Genomic DNA, 24,181 nt, shown 5'->3' on the forward strand with positions numbered 1-24,181 from the left:
GAAGTTTCTAGAGGCTGCCGCAGCGCGATCGCCGCGCCGGGGCGCCAGGGGCCGGGGTGAAAGTGCGCGGCGGGCCGGGGGCGGGGAGAGGGGGCGCGGGTCTCGGGGGATGTCGCAGGCAGGGCTCTGTGAGCGATGCGGGACTCCCGGCCCCGTGAGGAGCCGCGTGCCGGCAGGCAGCCCCCTGCCCTCCGCGGCCCCTGGGGACGGGCTGCGGGCGCTTCTGCCGCCAGCCCCCCGCTGGGACGCTGCCGAGCCGAGGGGCGGCACCGCGGCGCGACCCCCCGCGGGCTGTACGGCGCCGTGGGCCGGGTCCTGCCGCCTGCGGGGATGTACAGGCAGGCCGCGGCCTTGTCCAGCGCCTCTGGCAGCAGCAGGGGCTGCGGAACGCGTGTGCCTCCCCGCCGCACCTTCCCGGCCCTTCCTGAACTTTCCTTCCCCGCTCGCCCACGGGCGGGGGGACGGCTGTCGTCCCCCAGGTAGATGCAACGTGCAAAATCCACAGATTTCCCCTCAAAAGGCGTGCCTTCCAGCCCCAGGCGGAAACACGTTTTAGTGCAGCTTCAAACCGAGGATTAAGCATGAAGAAGGGTGAGAGAGAAAGGAACAGTTTCTGGATGCGTCTGGTCTAGAAGGTTCTAGCTGCCGATAGTTCGCAGTTCCCCGTGGATGAATTTGCAGATGAAATCTGCAGCAGGTACAAAGCTGGTTCTGCGCATACCATAAACCAGACCGTGATCTGCTGGGGTGCCCAGAGAAAAGCATCTGAGCTGGTTCTGGTCCAACAGGTCTTCTTAGGGGAGACAGCAAAAACGTGGAGGCACTTTTTCATCCGTCCTCTGACTAACGTGTCCTCACAGTGCTAAGTGTTTTTGTTGGGCAATGCAGATTCTGTTCTGTACTCGTATTGCTTGAGCTGTATGTTGTAGACTTTATGTTCCAGCTTTTAAAAACTGTGGTGTGTAGAAATGGTGCCAAATTAACCACAGTTTCCAAACATGCTGGAACCGAGTTTAAGAAAGTGATAAATAGTAAAAAAGGAGGTAGGTCTTTTAGTGGAGATCTTTTGGAGATGTTCTGCACCTCGTATATTTTCAGCAGTTCCCCTCAGTTGCAGTGCAGACTCCTCCAGAAGTGATTTAAACCCAGAACATCAGGCTGGCTACATCCCTTAGTAACTTTTCAAAGACTGCTTACACGTTGTCTAAGGGCTTCCATTAAGGTGCAATACACAAAAGTTGAAAATGAGTTGTCTGTTGGGGTGCTTTATGGGAAAGAAGGCAGAGAGAATAGAAAAGAGGCAGGGGGTGTTTTAGGTGATATCAATGACACTGTTTTCACTAGGTTATGCTAGGTTTCACTGTTTTCACTAGGTTATGGGTGGAAGACAGGTCACAAGAGAGACAAAAAGTCTGTGTCTCTTCTTTTAAGCCCTTTAAGACTTTCAAAATATGTTTATAATACCACAGCACTGGAAAGGAACCTCAATGTCATATCAGGCCTGTTTTCAGAAGATAAACAGTAGAGACAATTTTGAAAGTTAAAGAGAGTAACTAAGCAAGGTGAGGAGAGTATGAAAGATTTCAGAACTTGAACGGTAGGTTCAAGTAGGAGAGGTGAAAATGAAATTTTTTGGCACTAGCTTTCAGGCTACTGCTGAAAGGCAAGTAAGAAGAGTACCTAAAATAGCAGAGAATAGCCTGGGCAATAAAATGTCCTAAACCAACTAATTGCAGCGAGACTCTGGAACAGACTTGCAGGAGGTGAAGCCTGGCTAATGCTGGTCTGCAACTTGTTATGTTTATGAATAGGTTTATGTAAAAACTTGTTATATATAACAAGGTTTGGACATAAAGCCATTAAAAGGTGGGCAGAGAGCAGCACAGCTCAGCTGTAGCTTATACTAAGTTGAAAAATAATATGATTTAAGAGATCAGCTTGTAGTACCTCTGCTTGGTGCATTATAAAATATAATGATGCATAATTAGGAGGAAATGACCAGTTTATATGAATTGTGCTTTGTTGTTGATGTTGCAAGCAGTGGTGTTACTCTTGAAGCCTACGGTAAGGTACAAACGTTCATCAGTCTAACCCTATGCTGCTAATTTGTGTGACACTTCATGTTAGGCCGTTAAGGATGCCAGCCACTGCCTGCCAGCCAAGTTACACCTTATCCATTTGTCATTCTCAGATTCAGTGGGTTATCCTGTTATCCTTGCTTTCCCTTGCTCTTGATAGTATATAGCAAAACAAGTCCTGTGCTGTCCTTTTAGTTTAGAAGAGGGAAAGTTGTTGTTTCTCCTTATCCTTTACCACATCACTGCAGACAGCGGTAGATTGGCATGGTCCACATCCAAAGAGCGTTTGACACAGGTCTCTTTTCTCTTTCTCTTCAAATGAAGAACTGTGGTGTTACACTCATCCCCTGCTTCAAAACCTAGCAGCATTTAAAGGGGAATAATCCGAACAGGCATAATATAGCAGGCATGCAAATGAGACCCAAACCCTCCACCGCAGGATTGGAAAAGGGCTCAGTATCTGCAATTCTGAGATTTTGTAGCTGTTCTTTTAGTTGTTCACCAACAGATGTCAGCACTTTTCTAAAACTACAGGCCATAGGACTTACTTAAATGAAAGTTCTCATTTTCTAAGTTATTTTCTAGTAAGGTTATGGTTCCTTCTCCTGGGCTTCTGCACATAAATACTTCATATTATTTGGGAATTTCATTTATGTGATACGTGCTGTCCTTTTTGGATCACAGATAGAGATTTTAAAAAAGAGTAAGTAGGACTTTTTTGTATAAACATCTCTGGCATCTGTGTCTTTACTGATCATTGCCCATGAGCCTACTTTCAGTTCTTAGGAATTTAGTCAAATTCAATTTTAATTAAAATTTTAATTACATTTTCAAATGCAAAATTATTTAAAAACACCCAGGCAGATGTTACATATATACTTTCATTGTGGTCTTTCCTTATCTTTAAGAAGTAATTGAGATTGCTGTTCACCTGTGTGGTTAGACACTAAGGATTTCTATTTCTTTGCATTCTGTTAGACATTGAGTAGCCCTAATGCGTGCACGTTAATATCATCAGAAAGGATAGGCAATCCCTGTTGATTTTTTCCGTAGGAAAATACTACCAATAACTAATTACAGGTGGCAATTGCCTGATAGATTCTGCTGCACCTTTACTGAAAATTGTACTGTATTTGTTTTCAACTTGTTTTCTAATAACTCTAACACTATTAAAAAAATAGTAACTTCCTTTAGTAATTGCTTTCTTGGCCTTGTCTTTGTTAACCCGGTTCCGTCAGTCTGTATGGATTACATTTTTTCTCCATATGGCTTTTATCAACAGCCACCTTTGGAAGGTATAACCTATTGGAGGATTTTTGTGATGATGCTCTTGGTGTATTTAGCTTTTATTTGTCATTTTAGAGTTGTTATTAATTTCACAACCTCACCTACTTCTTGTCTGCCTCGGTGTTCCATTGATCTACTAAGCTTTGTTTCTTTGACTTTTTTTTATGTAACACTGTGGTGGTTTTACCCTGCTGGGCAGCTAAACTCCACCACAACTGCTCTTTCACAGAGTTGGGGGGGGGTAGGAACGTGTTGGAGGGAGTCTTGATGCTGTGCCAGCTCTGCTCAGAAATAGACAAAACACTGGTGCGGTATCAGTGCTGTTCTAGCTACAGCTCTTTGCACCTGGATTTATTGCTTTTCCTCACAACCTTTCTTACACATAGGTTGGTCTTTCCATTTTTCCATATTGAAAAAGGTGGAGAAACATGCAGGACATACCTGAGGTGTTCAGTCCTGAGAGTTTTTGTCCCCATCTTCAGATTAACACAAATGTGAGCCCATTCTGAAGTGATCCAGCTTCACAGCTTTGCTCTGAATGTTTTCCATACCCTGTCGGAGACCAAGTTCTTGATCATCTGGCAGGGCAGAGCCTGAGCATGTTACTGTCGTAGCAGCAGCCCAAGCTCTCATTTGTATGCTTAAGCCAGCTGTAGTGCCTACTTATTCTTGCAGGGTAGACACTGGATTTCTTTATAAGAATATCACAGAACTTTTAAGTACACTTGCAGTTGTTATGTACGTTAAATTTGCATTTATGCTACACAGTTCAAAAATAATATGATTTTTTTTTTCTTCTGAACTGGCAACACTTTTTTTTTTCCTTGTTAAAAAGAGCATTGTCACACAGCTCAGACAATCTTGTGGAGAAGAAATAAATCTTCATGTGTATTATATGTCATCAGCTTTCCTAAGCATTTCAGATTATGACCTCTAGTTTGTTTGTTTGTTTTTTCTGACTGTGTGACATAAATGTATCTTCCTTCCTGTGTCTTGCTGCCTTTTTTTTTTTTTTAAGTTATTGTGCCCTTGCAGGTCACTGCTGCCATATGGATGCTGGGACTTGCCATGGTACTGGTCATTCTACAGGGCCTATGAGGACAACATTCTCCAGGTTTCTACGGTCACTCTTCTTTGTTTCTATCCCAGACTAATGAGAATGCATGTTGTAGGCTCTCTGTGGAGGTAAGGACTTCTGATGCAGATAATGTTTGCCTTTTTTGTTTCAATTTGGAATGTAGATGAGCAGGAAATAGTTGAGTCGATAATTTCAAGATTGGCTGGATGAATGTCTGGGAGGAGCTTTGAGGACCTGCTCCACAATGACACAAGAGGATTATGATATTCTCCTGGTATGGGTTCAAAGCTTCTTCTTACAGTCACCTGGCAGAACATGGAATCTCAAAGTTCCAGCTGTGAGTGTTCATCTCGCATGCCAAAGGGCATTGCTCGAGGCATGAAATTTGTGTTCTAAGTTAGCTATTCTGGGACAAAACTCATATAAAGGCATTTCTGGAGCCCAGTGTCATTTCAGGTCTCCATATAGGCCTTGAACCAGTGACACTGGCTTCATCTAGTTGGAAAGGACTACATCAGAGCTAGTCGCCCTGTGCTCCGTTTAAAATTAGGAGAGATCCAGTCACTAGATTATATAGGGTGATCCATTTCACCCTAAAGAAAAGTTTTAAAGCAGGGCAGATGGCTTTTTCCATCCAGTCGCATGTTTTTCTCCACTGATAGAAAACAGAGCTCACAGTGACTAGCTCAGTTTTAAACATCTGCATTTTGAAAGGTCACATCTCCCTTCTGCTTTGCAAGTCTCTTAGCTGTCTTCAAAATAGTTTTGTCTGCCTAAGAGATTTTTTTTCCCAGAATCTACTCCAGCTCTGCCCCAGACTGCTAATGGTTTAGTCATTAATGCACCTAGTCTCCTTATTCTGTTTCCCAATTAAGTAGATACTCACAAAATCAAATAAAATAAAAATCCAATGTTGATGATGAACGGACATCATGGATATAAATACTTTTGTCTCTTCAGCAAATGCCAGATGTTGGCATTCATCTCCTTGCTCACTCTGTAGATAAACGTGTTAAAAAGCAAGAGCCCACCAATTCTTTACTACATGCATACCTTGCAGCTTACCTGATGCATAGTTACTTGTGCGGACAGCTGGACTGTAAAGCTGAAAGAGGAAAGACTGGACACTGCAAGAGTCCCCCCTGATTAGGAACAGCATCCAAATTGCTGAGAATCGTGTCTCTCACTCTCTCACTTAGGCTGCCTGTGTTCTTAACAAGTGATCTACCTCCAGTGACTGTCCTGTGCCTTTTGCCCTCCCCCTCTCAGATACTGCACATTCCCCTACATTTTACCTATGACAGGCTTTGCAGCAACCATTAAGGACTCGCTCCAAAGTGACTGAGCACTTGATGCGAAGTCTGTTCCCATATTCACCCTTAGAACTCCCTCCTAGTCATGTGTCTGCCAGGGATCTTCCTAAATGGACCCAACGGTTTTCCTGCCTCCATACCATGTCCCTTTTGCCTGGGTGTTCTCTGTGCTGACTGTGATGGCTTTTGGACAGAAGATGATGGAATCTTAAGTCTGCATTTAATGAAGCCACCATACCTTTCCGTGTAATTTTTGTTCCTTTTCCACAGGGAGAAGAAAGCCTAGGACTGGTCATCTGACAGGATTTACATATGTATGCTCCAATCCCTACTCTTAATAGTCTCAGCTCTGTAGGGAATGGGAACTGTCTGGAAGTGAGAGGTGGAAGGGGCAGGACAGAGGACAAAGAATTGAGTCTTTAACTCGTTCCAGACATTGCCATGGAAAATTTGCATTTCCGTGTTAACAAGGGAGGCAAATGGTAGTCAAGATCTTCCTCTTCCCTCTGCATGTAGCCAGAGCCAAATTTTATTTCCTCCAAATTGACACATCAGACACACATCTGTCTTCTACAGGTTCCTCTAATTCTCATTAGAGCTCCATGTTCTCTGTCCCTACTGTACCTTCTATTTTCTCTGTTTAGAAAGAGGGATTTGCCCGTTGTTGTTTGCGCTAGGTCTAATGAGTACAATTCCTTCCTCTTTCCACGGTCAACTGGTTAATACAATGTTAAGGGAGAAATCGTAAATACATAGAAATTGGGAATTCTGTTATGTGGTGTCATTGTGTCCTGTAAACACAGAGTTTATGTTTGCATAACATAAAGACAGCCATATCTTTTTCTGGCTAAGTGCCAGGAAGTACCCATCCTTTTGTCGGATCAGAGCCCAGGATTTTAGCTTTCAAATCTTGTGATAAGAACAAGAGTGGGTGCTAAGAAGTAAGGGCTGCTTTATTACTGAATTTACTTCAAACTATAATCCTGGAGGGTAGTCCTCAGATGGAGTACCAGTTACTGAAACTAAATGACTAGTCACCTGATTTTCCTCTCCCTTACGCCATAGTCAGTGTACCAGTATAGTTATATTAGTTTAAAATCCACAGAAGCCATCAGAAAGAGACTATTATTTTCCCAGGCTGTTACTACTTCATTGCATGATTCCTGGCAAACAACCTAAATCACTTTGTATTTGCCTTTAAATGTAGGGTTTATTCAAACCCAGGGAAACAAAGCTGGAATTCAGACTAAGCTAGCAAACAAGCACTAAATTTCTGGGCAATGTTAATCAGCAACTTTCACTCAGAAATCATATATAAAACAGCAGTGAAGTCTTAGGAGAGTTTATGCAAAAAACTCAGAGCTTCCAGGTTTGTCCAGAGGATAGGCAAGGGGAATGAGCAGTCATTCTTGATCAGCTTGCAGTTTTTGAGCACCTTGGGGCTTATGACGAATAAATCTGTGTCAAGGATTCCGCTTCTCCAGAATCTCTCTATTTTCCTGTGTTAGCGTGCCAAGGATTAGGTTTCAGGGTAGCCAAATCTGAAATGTATGTGAAGACCACAGAGACTCTGGTGTTGGCACAGGACGCTGCCAGGGAAAGGGCGAAGTCTGCCCCAGAAGAACTCCTTCTCTTGCCATAGGCGTTGTGCTCCAGTCAGCCTTGTGAATTCGGAATGACACGAAGTGGGTGGGACTTGGTCAAACTCTCCTCCTCAAACTCTTCCTGTTTGCACAGTCACAGAAGCCTCCGCTCAGCAGGAGACGATTTTGCTGAAGAGGTAGTCCAAGCTTTCAACCTGAGGGAAGCTAAATATAGCACGTGTCACCCAACAGACTTCAAAGGACTTGGCAATAGAGGTCAGTACCATTCTCCTCAATTCATAGATGGGAAAAACAAAGCTACAGAAACGGGAAATTATTTCCTTGATGTCATGTGGCAGTTTAGAACAGAATACTAGGGCACGAAAATCCTGTGCCCAGACCTGCTCTGCTAGGTCCTATGTGGCTTAAACTGTCAGTTAAGACAGGGGAGCTGATTGTCTCTATCATTTCTACCAACCCTCTTCCTCTTCACATCACCACCTAATACTCCTTGCTTTCAGTGTCTAAACAGGTAGAAAAAGTACATCTTTGGAAACTCAAGCTGCAGCAGCCGCGTGTATTTCTGTACATACCCAATTGGGAAGAAAACTGTAAACTGCATGTTTGAATTACGCCATGTATTGTGCTGATCAGGTCTTTGTATTTTCTGTCACCTTCCATGTAGGCCACCTCTACCAGGCAAGTTCCTAGTAGACTTCTTGGAGTTTCTGTTATTCTCCCTCTCCAAATCAGTTGTTAATGGGAAAGTATTCATCCTTATTTCCTTGTTCTCCTCCTCGATGCATAGCAGAATTTGTTAAAACAGTCACTTCCTTTTTCTCCATCATCTCAACGTGCTCGTTAATTCTGTTTAAATGGCAAATAACAATGGAAAAAAGTACAGTATTTTTTAATGGTAAAAAGTACAATAACAAAGCCAAGCAAGCAGCTCAGAACATCGCAGTCACCAAAGAAGTTGTGTCTACAAAGCTGCTTCCAATAAATGTTTCCTGTTTGCTTTGGAGTTCCTACTAAACAACAAAAAAATGACACTATTGTGTTGTTATAGCAGTTCTGTATTGCTGAGCCATACTGTAATGAATGTTGCTCTTCTCTCCATCAGATAAGAGTGGCTTGAAGATGAAACCCTCTGCCACCTATGAGCTGTTAGTAGACGGTGTTGGAGAATGGGACTTCACTGGTGGTTTTGTTCCTTGTGAGCTGCTGCTTGTTGGAGAGGATGCCTACCCTGTGCTTCTGAGCGCTGAGAAGCAGGTTCTGATCGCTGTTTCACGGTATGGGAAAGGCAAGATGGTGGTTGTTTCCCACGAGGGAATCATGAAGAGCTCCAAGTTTTCCCAGTTCCTCAGAAATGCCGTGGAGTGGCTCAAGCCTTCCCCTGCAGCCCTGGTTGGGTCCCATCACCGTTTGGATTCCCTCTCCCAGCTGCTCCTCAGGGCTGGCATCAAAGTAGAGGCTGGGGCAGAGCTCAGCACCCACCACGGGGTGTACTGTATGGATGCCTATGACAGCACGCAGGCAAAAGACGTGGTTTGCTTTGTAAAGGAAGGTGGAGGCCTGCTCATTGGAGGCCAGGCTTGGCACTGGGGTAGCCTACATGGGAAGGAGAAGGTGCTGTTTGAATTCCCTGGGAACCAGGTGACCAGTGTGGCTGGTGTGTACTTCACAGGAAATACTGCAGGAAAAGGGATCTTCAAAGTTGCCAAGAAAATTCCAAAGATCCCCTTAACTGTTCCGTGAGTATCTGAATTGTTCTTTCTATTTAAACAAGTTATGCAAATGAGATGTTTACAGAAGATCCTTGAGGTAAGAGATGAAGATGTTGAATGCTGGTTTGTTAATAGCCAGGATGGGATGCAGCTGTTATCCTCAGATTTAAGAGGGAATCTTCTTGCTGTTTGTAATCTGGAAGAATGATGACTTTGCTTCCAGGGGAGTGGGTTAGGGCATTCATTCAGGGTCAAGAAATGAGGGCAGCCATATCGTAGAGCTGTCTCCCTGACCAACTGTGCCTGTGAGCACCACACAGCAAGCTGGGGAAAGGAGGAGTAACTCCCGTGCTCCCATCCCATCCATCCCCCCAGGGTGGGTATGTTCAGGCCAAGTTTCCCACAGTTCAAAACCAGACTGGAGATGGAGCACCTGGCCAGCGCTCTGGGCTGGGCTCTGCCTGACAGCTGCTAAACCTGCTTAACCTGTTACATACAGAAATTTCCTTTTTGCAGGTGAAACCGTTGGACTGACACTGAGCTGAGGAGGCAGGCCTGGCGCCACCTCCCTTCTCCAGGAGACAACGGCTGTGGGCAGGAACCCACTGTGCTTCAAGTTAGTTTGGGATTCTAGCTTGGCCTTTTGGTCTCAGAGCAGCAGGTGTGAAACTCTGAGCTGTTGTGTCTTGTATCGCAGAGCAGACAGCGGTGCCCTGAACGTTGCTCTTCTGTCTTCCTCCACCCCCACTTGCCACTGAGAGTGCTGGGCTGTGCCTAGCACCACTTTCTGCTCAGTTAGGGAAAGTGCCATGGGATCTAGGTGGAGCAGGAGCGATGCTACGCTTCCTGTGTCTGGCAGTTTCACCTCACTGCAGTGGAAGTTGCAACGATAGAAATAAAATTCCCTGCAAGTCTTTTCTTTCCTTCACAGTGTCAGTAAAGTAATAATCAGAGGGAGGTGCAGTTTCCTGTCCTATGGGTGTGCACAAGGGCACACCTGTTTCCCGTCCTGTGGGTGTGCACAAGGGCAGCATCTTTTATTGTAACTGAGTTGGCTGCAATGGCCGTGTAACAACAGATTCTTTTCAGGTGTCAAAGAAAAATTTTGTTTGCCCAAATGGAGAAAATGAAGTAACTGCAAGCGATTGAACATGTCTTTCTCCACAGTGTCATACAGAAGCTATAAGGAAATAGCAAAGATAAGAGAGCTTTACATGGTAAAAGCTCCACAAAGATACTGTAGAGGATAACTGGTAGGAATTTTGGGGTCTATCTTTTGTGGTCTATCTATCCTTTCTTCAGTTCTCAACAGAACACGCAGAGAAATCTTTTGGGTTTGTCCAGTGTATGATATTTAGGGTGGAGTAATTCAAGGAAGTTTCTGCTACAGGAGATAAGCTAATTTCCACGTCATTTGCAGGTTAAATTTGCAAAAGACTTGCTTTAAAAATCTGAAAGGTCCTCTGACTTTTGAGATCCTGCATTTGGATTTTCAAGCTGCTCTTCAAAGTAACAGGCCTGGAAACTTCCTTTTGACCTTTTCTTTCTCTCCTTTTGTAAATGAGTGCTGAGATTCTTACAGATTTGGTTGACTGCAAAAACTGAAACTTTAAAAGGAAAAAAAAAAAAGATTGATGGATTTTATTTTATTTTTAAAATGAAAGAAGTGGCAACATGATGTGCTAGGGTGAGAGAGGAAGAAGAGGCAGGGACGGTCAAGCTGTTTAAGCAGAGGATTCTGGAATGGGGGCTAACTTGAACCTCTCTTGGTTTTGCAGACACCAGGCCAATCTTGGCCTTGATGCTGCTTTTCTCCTGCATGGTTTGTCGGAGCTGGATATGGTGACGGGGGGCATACCCTCCATCTTGCTGGTGCATGGTGTACTCGCCTTCCCGCTCTGCCTGGACAGCTCGCACCGCTGCCTCTTAGCTGCAGCACGCTATGGCCGAGGCCGCGTTGTGGTGGCAACCCATGAGAGTCAGCTCTTCTCCCCAAAGATGGCCAAATTCCTGCTCAATGCTGTCCACTGGCTAGATGCTGGGAGAAAGGGGCTGGTGGGTGTGGATGCCAGCCTGAAGAAACTGTGTGGCCTCTTCCATGAGGAAGAGGTGAAGTTACAGGTATCAGAGCTGACAGGCAACATGAGTGTATACTGCTGTCCTTCTTACAGTGACAAACAGGTGGAGACGATTCGTGCTTTTGTGGCAGAAGGGGGTGGCCTACTGATTGGAGGCCAAGCCTGGTATTGGGCTTCCCAGAACCGCAGCAAAGCTGCAGTGGCAGAATACCCTGGCAACAAAATCCTCAGCCGCTTTGGGCTGAGCATCCTGGGGCAGACTGTCCAGGCAGCGAAGCTCCCAGCCGCAGCGTTTGGGGAACACTACCACTTCCGCAAGGCACTCGCTCTTTTCAAGAGCCATGTAGACAAGGTTGAGGATCTCAAAGCTCCCTTGAAAGACTGGCTGCCAAGGCTGACACAAGACTGCGCTGCCTTTCTGCGCATCCCTGCCCAGGACTGCCCCGCATATGCCTCGCTGCACCGCATCCTGGCCAAAGTGCTTCACCGAAGTGGGATCCCGCACGTCAGCAGGCGCAACCCTGTCAAGAGCAACTCCAAAGAGGCAGCCCTGCTCTGCATGGCAACTGAGCTGTCATACACCATGACAGACTGTGCGGCCCTAGTGCAGAAATCTGCCACTGGGGTCTGTGCCCTTCCTGTTACCGTGGAAATCGATGGCACTAATCCAGGTGAGTACCGTATCTCCCTTCCTCTTGAGGCATGCTGGCGCTGGGATCAGCAAGGCACTTGTCCTCTGTGTGTATGTCTGAACATGAGGACAGATGTCCAGTTTCACTGTGGGCTTGTGGGGATGCTGGCCTCTGTGTAGTGGCAGGCAGGCTCCTTTTATGGCTGGCACTGATTTTAGTGCCCTGAAACAGGCCGTGGAAGTGTTGCATCCTCACTGTTGGTACACAGGCACTTGGAGGAGAAGAGCCAACTAACAGAAGCTCCTGAGGGTACTTGCACAGTGCAATGGCTTCCTCAAGAAAGCTTTAAGTTCTGCAGGAACTCCAGGCTCTGCTCTACAGTTTGTTGTCCCACTAGTGTTCTGATACAGCCATCTTTGAGACCATCCTGTGAAAAGGTAGAAGGAGTTAGGAACAAAGTTTTATTTTTTTATCTAGGTAATTTCAGTCTGAGTAGTAGCAGTCTCACAACTTGTATCAGCAGAGCAGCTGAAGTGAAGTGGTGGTTTTGGGGTGAAAACAAGAGACTGTGAGCAGGATGGGAACGTCATGGGCTGAAACCATCACTGAAGCTATGGTAGTTGGTAATTACACCCTGAATCATTTGTCTAAGGTTAAGCTTTGTAGATATATAATTTTGAGATTCCTGATACTGATACGTTTAAACTTTAAGTAATTTCACTAGTAAGGTATTTCTCCCTGGACAGATGGATCTTGAATTTGAATATGATTGAGAGTTGTTGTTTGCAAACTATTCTAATGAGATAAGGGAGACAGTTCTGGAGTGGCAATGTCTTTGGTGCAGAGGATATTTAGAGACAAGAGCTGTGGCATAATTGCTCACTGGTTGTAACACTAATGAGTCAGGGCAAAAGGGAAAAATTGTTAGAGTTGGTTGGACTGAACGCATTGAATTGAGTAGTGTTCTTTTTGACTGGGACTGTTCAGAATTTCTGTAATTTCACATAAAAAAAAGAAAAGTGCTGGCAACCCATGATTTGAGATTAAACAATTTCAAAAATGCCAGTGGTGTAAGTTCAGCAAAATTGAGATGAATTGGTGAAAAGTTATGATATGTTATGATGTCTATTTTACATTTTTCCATGGATTAGGTTTTGTCTGACAAAATTTCGTGGAGGACAAGGAAGGTTGTAAATGAGGAGCTTTAGGATGGTCCAGCTCTTCTGAGGATTTTTGCTGTTTGTGCTGAAATATGCTTGAGTAAACTTTATGTTAGAACCAATGAGTGGATTTTGCCTGACCGGTACAACAGAGATGGATCAGTTTTGCAGTGTGTATCAGAAGTGTCTACTGAAATCTCCTAGGTAGAGGAGGCTTTAATTTCCATGGGAAGACTGTCTAGAGGCTTGCTGAATTTTAGTGGTATGGTAGGGTGCCCATCTTATGCCTTGACTAGGACAGTCCTCTAGGCTTTCTCATAACTTCAGTCAGCTTAGAAACAGGAATTTGTGTGGGCCACAGCTTGTGCTGACTAGTCAGTTGGGAAAAATATGATGTCACTGTCAGTCTGTTATTTAGGAGATGTTTGATGACCATTACAACTTCAACTATGTCTAATACCACCACAGTATGCACCTCTGATGAGGGTAAGACGATCTGAGTGGAGGAGGAGTTGTTTCTTTTTTAATTATTATTTTTTGTTTATTTTTTTACAAGTATTAATAAGTACATTTAAGTTTGTCATTCTTGGAATTTTAAGTTTGGGTGGGCTTGCTTTCTAATTGTGTGACGATCTTGTTCATGCCAATACCCTTTTGCTTTAAAGCTGTGTTTCCGACAGATTGGATAGAATATGAGACGATCGTGTATGTGTAGAGACAAGGGGAAAGAAAGGGCGGAAGATTCTTTTATTGCAGCTTGAAATCTCCAGAATCCATAATGTGAGGCTGAAGAGTTTCTGACTGTTCAGATCTGTGTTCTCTCACATTTTAGGTAAGACAGCCTGGAGGAGTACAGGACTCTACCTCCCTGAGGGTCACACAGCCGTTATAACATTCCCCTGTCGGCTGGTCGGTGCTGGTCTGCAGGTGAGCCCTTAGTAGTTTGGCTACTGTTTACACGATGTCAGTTGGGCACTCGAGTATGGTTCTTAGGCCTTGTCAGTCCTTTCCTTCTGCTGCCACCCCGTGGCACTTTCAATGCATTGTCATAATTTTTCACCTTGTTTTCACTCCTTGCCGTTGCATTCCTCTTCTGTGTGCTGGCAGGATAATTGATTGTGCCTGCTGCCTGAAGACTGCTTGCTGTAACTGTTTTGTTGCCGTGCAAAGAGAACTGATCAAGGTGATTCTAGGCCCAAATAAGTACTTGGGTGGGCCCTTCTAATCACGAAACTTAGTTCTGTCTCTTTCCAGAACTCTCCTAATGTACTTCCACAATGCTGCCACTGTTGCTCTCATAGATGTATCCAGATCAGATATAAACCAGTTAACTGGAATCCTGTTCTCATCAAAGAACAAAGCAGACAAAAGCTCACCTGCTTGGGTATGTTTTGCAGTAAGCTTCCTGCAGCTGAAACACAAGATTAACTCAGGTATTTTTGTATAATCTTGCAGCTACTTTCTGCCTGTTTTACTGTATCAGGGCCAAGGAAGAGGCATGATAAAACAACCCAGAAGTGATCACACCTCCACTTCTTATGTTATAGGATGTGACTTTGATGCTGGTGCAGGGTGAAGAAAAAATAAATACAAGTACAGTACAGTGAAAAAAGTCACTGCAATTCTATGAACTGCCAATGAAGGATATAGCTGACCCCAGTAAAAATAGGAGCAGAGCTGTGAGACCACAGGCTGAACACTTGAGCTATGCCGGAGTTAGAAAGCTGTTTCTGCACATATGCCCTGCAGGAACAGCGCTGCAGCTGAGGGCTCAGGGTGCTATATAGTTGGTTGGCAAGTTGTGCTTGAAGCATTTTGCTCAGCTGCTCACAAAATCACCTACCATTCTGTTTGCCAGGTGCAGGTTGGGTGTCATGCGGATGACCTCTCTAATGCCAAAGAGCTGAAACGAGCCCCAGTGGTAATACGCACCTGTGATATTACCTGCCAGAAACAGTCAGTTTCCTGCCTCTGGGGTGGCCTCATTTACATCATAGTACCGGAAAGGAGCGTCCTGGGGAAAGTGCCCATCTCTGTAGAAGGGGCAGTCAGAGCTCCTTTCTTCAAGCTTGGTAGGTTTATTTACCTTGGTGCCTTTCTTAGCACTGCTCACGATGCTGCTCTCCCTGTGACTGAAATGAAAGATGGTGCCATGCTTAGGAGCACCTGACTGGGTTTAGTAATGCCTAGACTCAGTTTCCTTGGTTTGTCTTACTCTGGGATTCTAGGTAATTCAAATATTCACTCTGTGCCTGCTGTTACATGAGGTAGGTGAGGGAGCTGTCACGAAAAGGGTAGGGTTTATCTAACCCAACATTTCTTAGTGGTTGAAATAGTCATTTCTGATGAAAACCGTGTGTTGGTGGGAGTGTTCTGTCACAACGAAGCTTACCTTGCACTCTGTGTTTTAGTGTGGTAAATCTCTGTGGTGAATTTTCTGTGTTTTCTGTCAATTTCTCTTTCCTTGTTGTATGCAATATCTTGTTTCTCTATCAAACTAAACAGAAATCAGTGTTGTTAGATGAAAAAAACCTCTGTTGGAGAAGAGGAAGCAATATCATCAGGTGAGACTAGAGAAGCCTGCTTCTTGTTCTCAGAAGGAAAACAGAGATTTGTTCTTGCCATGCTAACTACTCTGGTATATGCCAGTTTTCTCCCATCCATAAGAGCCTGAGGCTTCCCAAGTACAGGGTGAGGATTAACTAAACAGCCACCTGCAGTCACACAACTACCACGTACTGTTTTCCAAGAGAATTTCTCAACTGTGATCTGTTTCTCCAGCTTGACTTCTGGGAGTGTGCTCAAAAGTTAGAGCTGTAGTTAACTGATTTTCTGTGTTGACATAGGGGAGACCTGTGAAAACCAGTGGAAAGCCTGTATCCGGCACTACCCTGCTCCCTGGGCAGAACTGGCAGCTGAGAATCTCATCCTGACGGTACCAGCTGACAGCATCCGCCACTTGGAGAACCCAAAGCCACTGCTGACCCTGTGGGAGGAGATCATGGCGGCAATAAGCAAATTGGCAGCCATACCAACAAAGTTCCCAAGGCCAGAGAGGATTGTAACAGATGTCCAGATCTCATGTGGTAGGTGCATTGATAAATGGCATTTCTCAAGGGGCTACGAGGCAAGTGGCTTCTAGTAGCAAGATCTGTTCCTGCAAAGTTACTTCAGTAAAGCCAGACTGGAAACATATATAAAGGGTCAAATGATCGTGATCCTTGCATAATTGTGATCTACTCAAACAGTATGGAAATATGGTAAGACAGGACTTAAAAAAATATATTGACCCTTTTGGATGCCTTTCTATCTAAACTGGCATTGTCTCACTCAGCTGTCCTGCTGCCTGGATGTGATAAGAGGCAGAGCTGGTGACTCCAGGGGCTTTTTTCTCCTTCCTGAATGTACTGTTGAATCAGTACAGCTGGGATACAGTGATCTAATTTCTGCGTTTTTTTCTGCCTCAGCCATAGGACTGTTTGCTTACATTCAGTGATAATTGTTATACTTGTGTGTACCTACCTGCTGGAGACAGGCTGTGCAAAGGTTATTGTGGGCAAACCGTAGTTGGAAAAGATGTGCCTGAGGTGATGGCAGTGGAGAAGCAGAAACACTACTGTTAAAGCCCATGAGTTTGTAGTTTTGCAGCTGATACTCCATGACCCCAGCTTTTCAAGTTGTGTACTGAGTGTATTTAAATGAGTCAAGCTAGATGGTAAATTTGGAACCTTGTTATACTATTTTTTCAATTGGTTTTCAAATCAGGTTGGTGAAATTCATCATCCCACAGTGAGGCAAAGTCTTGGCACAAACCCTGATGTCCTAATCCTTTGCTAAGTCACATGGAAATAATTTGTTGCACATTTTGGGAGTGTTAAATTCAGTTATGCTAAGCAAATGCCATTTAAAAAGACCATTGGCTGCAAACACAAAACTCCCTCCTGTTTTGGGTGGAGTAAATGGTTTCACTCATATTTCTGGACCTGAACTTTTTGTATGCCTATGGCTTTTAAGTACATGCATCCCTCTTATTAGAAATGGGGGAGCTCAAGATCTTAAATAGTTTCTGTGGGAAGGGGGTTGAGATTCATGTCCTCTCACTTGAGTACTATACAGGCTTATTGTTCAGTCTAATCCAGCTGTGTAGGCTCCCAGCGTAGTGAGTATAAGGGCTGTTTATCTACTTCTACAATAGGTGTTTGAGTTTGGGGAGATGATTCTTTTATGAAGCTTTGGGAATCTTTAGGAATAAGGACAAGTCAAGGTTGAAAACACCAAGAAGACTTGGGAAAAATCCCTTGCAGTACAAAACTCTTGCCTTGCATGACAGTGGGAAGTTATTTATAGAACAGCTATTCTGTGAGGTTAAGAGCTGACTTCAGCATGACAAGTTTTGCAGCCCTCAAGCATGGCAAGCTGTGACGTCCATGTATTTTGTCTACACTGCTGACTTCTGGAGTGCAGACATGCAGGATCCACACTCTACATAGGAGAAGTCAAACTCTACCAGGGTGCTGAATCGGGTTGGTGTCAACTGTGCTTAGTTTGTGAGCGTTTGGGGGTATTCTGGGCGAGGGTCAGGAAAGAAAGTCTGCCCCAAACCTGAACCTTCCTTCAACCTAAAATCTCAACCTCAGCCCAACTGTGAGTGTACACTTATATCTAAAAAGGGAAAGTAGGTGAAACTGTACCTAACTGATAGTACTATTTTTATCTCTTCTTTGATACAGTGAAGCTTGTAGTATTTCCTTATCTCACAAAAGGGGAAAAAAAAGTCACTTGTGGTAAACTTAGAATGATAGAATGTCTTGGGTTGGAAGTGACCTCAAAGATTATCTAGTTCCAACCCCCCTGCAATAGGCAAGGATGCCACCCACTAGGTCAGGTTGCTCAGGGCCTCATCTAACGTGGTCTTGAGCACCTCCAGGCATAGGGCATCCACAACCTCTCTGGGCAACCTGTTCCAGTGCCTCACCACCCTCTGAGTGAAGAATTTCCTCCTAACCTCTAATCTAAATCTCCCTTCTTTTAGTTTAAAATCATTCCCCCTCATCCTGTCAATATCTGATTGAGCAAAAAGTTGCTCTCCATCTTTTTTTATAAGTGCCCTTCAAGTACTGGAAGGTTACAATGGGGTAACCTCACCCCGGAGCCTTCTCTTCTCCAGGCAGATCAGCCCCAGCTCTCTCAGCCTTTCTTCACAGGAGAGGTGCTCCAGCCCTCTGATCATCTTTGTGGCCCTCCTCTGGACCTTCTGTAACAGATCCACATCCTTCTTGTGCTGGGGGCCCCTCACCTGGATGCAGCACTCCAGGTAGGGCCTCAAAAGGGCAGAACAGAGGGGTACAATCCCCTCCCTCGACCTGCTGGCCATTCCTCTGTTGATGCAGCCCAGGATGCTGTTGGCCTTCTGGGCTGCAAGCACGCACTGCCGGTTCATGTCAAGCTTTCCATCCACCAGAACCCCCAAGTCCTTCTCTGCAGGGCTGCTCTGAGTTCTTCTCCCAGTCTGTGCTCATGTCTGGGATTGCCCCGACTGAGGTGCAGCACCTTGCACTTGGACTTGCTGAACCTCATTAGGTTCATGTGAGCCCACTTCTCAAGCTTGTCCAGGTCCCTTTGGATGGCATCCCTTCCTTCTGTTGTATCAACTGTACCACTTAGCTTGGTGTCTTCTGTAAATTTGCTGAGGGTGCACTCGATCCTACTGTCTGTGTCATTGATAAAGATATTGAACAGTACTGGTCCCAGGACAGACCGCTGAGGTACACCACTCGTCACCGGCCTCCACTTGGACATAGAGCCATTGAATACAGCTTGTAATGTAATTGTAATACAGCATGGTTTGTGAGACGGAGGAAAGGTACTGGAGAAATGAAAAAGAAATGCAGTGATTTATGTTTAAGAGGCACTGGGGTAAGTACTTATGTTTTTCTTGCAGGCTGGATGCATTCTGGCTACCCCATCATGGGCCACATCGATTCAGTGAAGGAGATGTTAGATGTGAAGCACATGAAAACTGCTGGTCTTTGGGGTCCTGTCCATGAGCTGGGACACAATCAACAGCAGCAAGCATGGGAGTTTCAACCTCATACCACAGAGGCCACCTGCAATCTCTGGTCTGTCTATGTGCATGAGAAGGTGCTGGGGATCCCCAGGCATCAGGCACATGGGGCACTTAGGTCACAGTGCCGGGAGGAAAGGATAAGAGAGTATCTGAAGAAAGGTGCTCAGCTAAAGGACTGGAATGTATGGACTGCTCTGGAGACATACCTGCAGGTAACTGGGAAAAGCGAGTGCATTCTGTAGCTGGTGAACCCTGTGTCAGAAGGATGTCTTCAGCCTGGTGACTCCAGGCGTCATGCCAGTGTTTGCTTACAATCCGGATTCATCATAGGTCCAGAAGGCACCTGAGAGATGCACACGTAGATTGTGTAGTGCTAGCATCTCCTGTTGCCCTTCCTTTGAAAGACTGGGGCTTAACTGCTCACTAGCAGAACTTCGTACAATATATTAATCTCTCTCCCTAGGAGAGAAACAGGAACTGCTTGTTATATATAACAATATATATGATATATGTTATATATGTATAATTATATAGATAGCATATATTTATGTTTGATTATATGGTGTGGGAAAAGGATGATCAAGCTTGGATACAGTCCTTTAATCTGCTGCAGATTTCCTGTGGGACATTGAGTTAGCTGGCAAAAAAAAAAATCCTTTGGCGTTGTAAAGCATGTAGAAGAGCCCAGATTCTAGTAGTATCCTGGTGAGTTACATGTCTAGGTTCCCCTATACAAAACATAGGAGAGAGCAAGAAATTTCTATCAGCTGATGCACTGAGTGGAACGAGTATAGTGCATCAGGTGGCAAGGGGATGGATTCAATTTATCCTGCATAACACAAAGCAGAATGCTTCACTGTGGTTGAGACTCTGTCATGAACTTTGGCCTAGATTAAAATGTGTTCTCATGGGAAGCATGCAAAAGAGATCTTTCCCTTCCTCGCTTTCCTGTAGTCCTTGTAGTAGCTAGCAGTCTGATTGAGAGAGCACTCAACCTGATCTGAACTCTGGACTTTAAGGTGAATGTCCATTGTGATGACTTAAGCTACTGACTGTTTTGAGGTGAATGTCCCTCAGCCCCCTTGTCTGGGAGCTCTCACATCTTCTATGAATAACAAAATATTTATTGAAGGAGTAGTGATCCTGATTTTTCCACATTCCAGAGTGGAAAATCAGTGAGCCTGAATCATCAAGCTAAAGATATTGCCTAGTCCATAGCTAGTCTCAGCACCAGGGGTTTCCGTGGTAGTAGGGGATTATGAGAGGTAGATAACCTGTCCGTCTGTACTTCCTAATGTAGAAATGCTGTCTGCTCCTGCTTAGCTGTTCCAGCATGATGGTGGATTTGTAGAATACGTTTTAGTGTCAAACAACTTAGTATCAGGAAGTGAGATGCAGGTCATGGCTTGTTAAGGAACTAAAGATGTTCAGTAGATATTCTGCATCCTGTCATGCTGTTGTTTCAAGTCAGCTCTTCATATTAACCTCATCTTGAGCAACAACATAGGTTTCCTCTCCCTCTTTACTTTAGATTTGTTACTCATACAAGACTAATTTTTTTTTTTTTAATCTGAAACTCCTGTGTTCTTATTCCTAGCCAAAACTCATGCTCAGCTCACAATCTCTCCTTCCTGTTTTCTGATCACTCCTTGTTCTCCTGTGTTCCTTCTGTCCAGGTTATCTGTCAGCGTCCTCTTTGATACTTCTTTTGCTGCACAAGAATATTTCTTCTGCACAAATCAGCAACTTGTATAGTTGATCACTGACATTTCTAGCTCCTCCCAATGCATCTTTCATCTCTGTGCTTGCAAGCCAGTGTAATGGGAAGGTGTATTTTTCTGTACTCTAATACTGTAAGTTGTGCTCTGAAGCCTGAAAGCTGGATGCCTTCTTCTAACTTTACATTAATTCCAAAAGACACTAGAGAAACTAGGGGATGGGAGGGTCGCTCTACTGCTTGTAACACAGGAATAACGTCAATGAAATGAGAAGTTCATTGTTTTTACGCTGTGTTCTTCTCCCGCAGCTGCAGGAAGGGTTTGGCTGGGACCCCTTCACTCACCTCTTCTCTGACTACCAGAAAATGTCCACCATCCCAAAAGACAACCCTTCTAAGATGAATTTGTGGGCGCAGAAGTTTTCTCAGCAGGTGAATAGAAATTTGGGTCCATTTTTTACAGCCTGGGGATGGCCTATCAAGAAAGAGCTGTCTGAGGAACTCTCCTCTTTACCCATCTGGGAACAGGACCCAATGAAGTCCTATAGATCATGAAAGAAAAACATCTGAACTTTGATTCTCAGATAAGGTACAGCCTATGTTTTAGGCCTTGTGTACTGCATGATTGCTCACTGTGCACTTAATGTTACATTAAATTCTTTAGCTTGCTGGCTCAGAATGGAGGTTAACCCCCAACAGAAGTTCAGCAGAAACTTGTGTGCTGCTCACCACCCATCTAAGCCACCTTCTGAAGGCTTGAATAATAAATAGGCTTTGTTCTGGGTTCCTCACCTCAAAAGGAATGTAATTCTGAGTAGATATAGTTCCTGCAGAACCTTTATGTGATGAGATGGAAGTTTTCAGGATGGAGCAATCACTGGAGTGGTCTCAAGTACAATACCGATAGAATATGGATCTCTAAAGCAAATAGTATCCTCCACAATGTTGTATTCTTCAGCTGTAATCTCAGTAACATGAGATGTTCACTATGGACATGATTACCTATAAAATTCTTCATCTTTAATCTCTCTAACTATGTAGAAGGTCCACACCTACTATCATGAAGTTGACCTTATAATGCTTATATACAGCTTATATAACAGCTGATACTAAAGTGTTGTAATTTCTTCCTGCTTTATATTGTGTGACCCAATGTCCAGCTTTGTGTGAATAAGTCAATGCTGAGTGGTAGCCATCACTCTTACTGTAGTCTGTGGGCAAGATACAAGCCATGAAATATGTCAGCTTAGAAACAAAGAAGAGGTGACTTGCTTATAGTTAATAGCGATCCAACTCCTGGACTCATCAGAGATTGAAAACTAGGCAATGACATGACAGCATGAAGGAGCAGCACAGCCAGCATTTTCGGAGGACCAACAGACATTAATGTTTCCCTCACCTCATTAATGATTGCTTGACTAGCACAACACACTGGTGACTACACACTGCTGACAAGTGTTTTAATGCTTTATCTGGTAGCATACTAGTCTGGACACACTTCTTATGTATCAGCAATAAATAAGACAATTCTGGACTTGCAGGTTGTGTGTGGTCCTACTTTCAAGTCTCTATATCCAGTTAAAAAAAAAGCCTAATTAGAAGTGATCCAAAAATTTCTTACAGCAGTTTTTCGTTTTTGTTCTGTCTCAGATGTAGTTCTGACTTTTCTGTGATTCATTGGCCTAATATTTACTTTGTCTTTTGAACTTTCTTTCCGTTCTTATTCACTATCATTGTAAGTTGTTCTTCCAATAACATATATGCAGAGGCTAATGATAGTGGTTAGATAGACAGTGGTTCAGTACTAGTTTAGTATTGAACTAGATAGAGTACTAGAGTGCTTTAGACTACAAGGAAAACTTTCATGGTGTAAAGGTTTAGATTTGACCTGACCTATGGAAGCAGATTTCACCCCTAATGAGCTTATGAGCAAAAGTTGAGTTCATGTACATTTAAAAAAATGCTCAAAATATTATTGGTTCTGTTACCTGAGTATGGCAGGATTTGTTTTTTGTTTTGTTGTTGTTATTGTTGTTTGCTTTTACATGAAAGGCACAACAAAATGGATCTTAAAGTATTTAAGAGAAAAAAAGAAAAAAGGCTGAAGAAAAAGGTGATGGGCTGGATTCTGAGCTAGAATGGACTAGTCCAACCACAGGGATTCCAATGGAAAAGTTACAGTTTACACCAGCTCTAAATGCAGCCTGAAATATTTAGGCATATGTAGTACACAAACTCAACATTAGACTAACTCAATTTAATGTAACCCTTAGAATGGTATCTGTTCTTCTTTAGTGGAAATAACACCACCACCCCCCCCCCCCCCCCCCCCAAAAAAAAAGTAGGACAAATCATAGAAAAGTTTTGGCACATTTATGAACTGATTTCTGCAATTGCTTTTCCACTAGTTATGGTGCATACTGGAGCAGCCTGTCAAAGCAGAAAGGCCAAACTGAGACCACAGCAATAAGAAAAAATGGGAGCACAGAGACAGTCTGCAAAATAACACGTGGAACATTTAATCATTTCTGTAAAAATGTAATTCAAGCAGCAGTCACAGAGAAATTTAGCATGCAGTCTGGGAAAAACCTAGAACACAGCTGAGACTGACCTGAGCAGTAGCTGAAATAGAGAGGAAAAGAAAAAAATAAAATAGATTTCGAGACCATAATAGCCTTAGCAAAAATAAACCAGGAAACAGGATATTCATGTTCTAATCAACTCTGAGAATGGATGGGTTAACTGGTGATGTTTTCATATCGCATACAGATTTGCTGGCTTCATTTATACAGTAAGCTTTCTTTAGCAGAAAGTCACTTGCCATTGCTATACACTGACTTCATCTAGTAGGGAGCAGGAAGCTGAACAAAGATCTGACAAACTTTCCTTTTATTATCAGTACTAGGGTGTTAAAATGTAAAAAAGATGAAAACGTGCAATATGAATTTGTTGCTACTAATAGCAGAACAGTGTGGTACTAGGGGTCCAGGGAATTCTCTGAGAATAGGAATGGGATTAAAAAAAAAAAAAAAAAAAAGCTGATTGATTTAATACTTTGAAGCCAAAGACTACACAAGAAAGAAGAGAAGCCTTTTTGTGGATGGAGAGAGTTTGGACAGTCAGATGGAGCTCTGGAGAGTGCAAGCGATGTGGGTGAACCAAAGTTTGAAAGGGACACAATGTTCCCTAAATAAAACTCTTCTGGGTTACAGAAACAGTTCTTTTCTTTGAATAAATAATGTTCATTTTGCACCATAAAGCAAATATTTCTGGTTGGTTTAGAATTAGAATAGTTCAGTTGAAAAGTGCTTACAAGGATCAGTCCATTTGTGGTCACTGGTTGCACCAGCGCTAGATATGGCAGGAGAATGACCTCTTTTGACTGTCTTGCCATGCTGTGTTTAATGCACCCCAGATGGTTTGCCATCTTGGCTGCCAGGGCACGCTGCTGATTCATG

The 24,181-nt window shown here is 43.8% G+C and overlaps 1 protein-coding gene across 11 annotated transcripts; it reads left to right on the forward strand.

The window, feature by feature from the left end:
* The first annotated feature begins 3 nt into the window (after positions 1-3).
* Positions 4-22,263, forward strand: TCAF2 (TRPM8 channel associated factor 2). Of its 11 annotated transcripts, XM_083851544.1 has the most exons (11): positions 503-697; positions 4,401-4,479; positions 4,607-4,780; positions 7,494-7,615; positions 8,463-9,096; positions 10,848-11,818; positions 13,772-13,866; positions 14,798-15,011; positions 15,786-16,025; positions 18,881-19,218; positions 21,033-22,263. In XM_083851544.1, the coding sequence occupies exons 3-11, from the start codon at positions 4,704-4,706 to the stop codon at positions 21,276-21,278; spliced, it is 2,937 nt and encodes a 978-aa protein (XP_083707670.1). In that variant the 5' UTR covers positions 503-697; positions 4,401-4,479; positions 4,607-4,703; the 3' UTR covers positions 21,279-22,263. The 11 variants fall into 11 exon arrangements, with proteins under 11 accessions (XP_083707668.1, XP_083707674.1, XP_083707670.1 ...); XM_083851542.1 differs by lacking the exon at positions 503-697 and adding an exon at positions 4-62 and having other exon boundaries at positions 4,401-4,780; XM_083851548.1 differs by lacking the exons at positions 503-697; positions 4,607-4,780 and adding an exon at positions 4-62 and having other exon boundaries at positions 4,401-4,550.
* Positions 22,264-24,181: the final 1,918 nt, after the last annotated feature.

This window comes from Anser anser (assembly GCF_964211835.1).
Source record: "Anser anser genome assembly, chromosome: 1".
Taxonomy (NCBI): Eukaryota; Metazoa; Chordata; class Aves; order Anseriformes; family Anatidae; genus Anser; species Anser anser.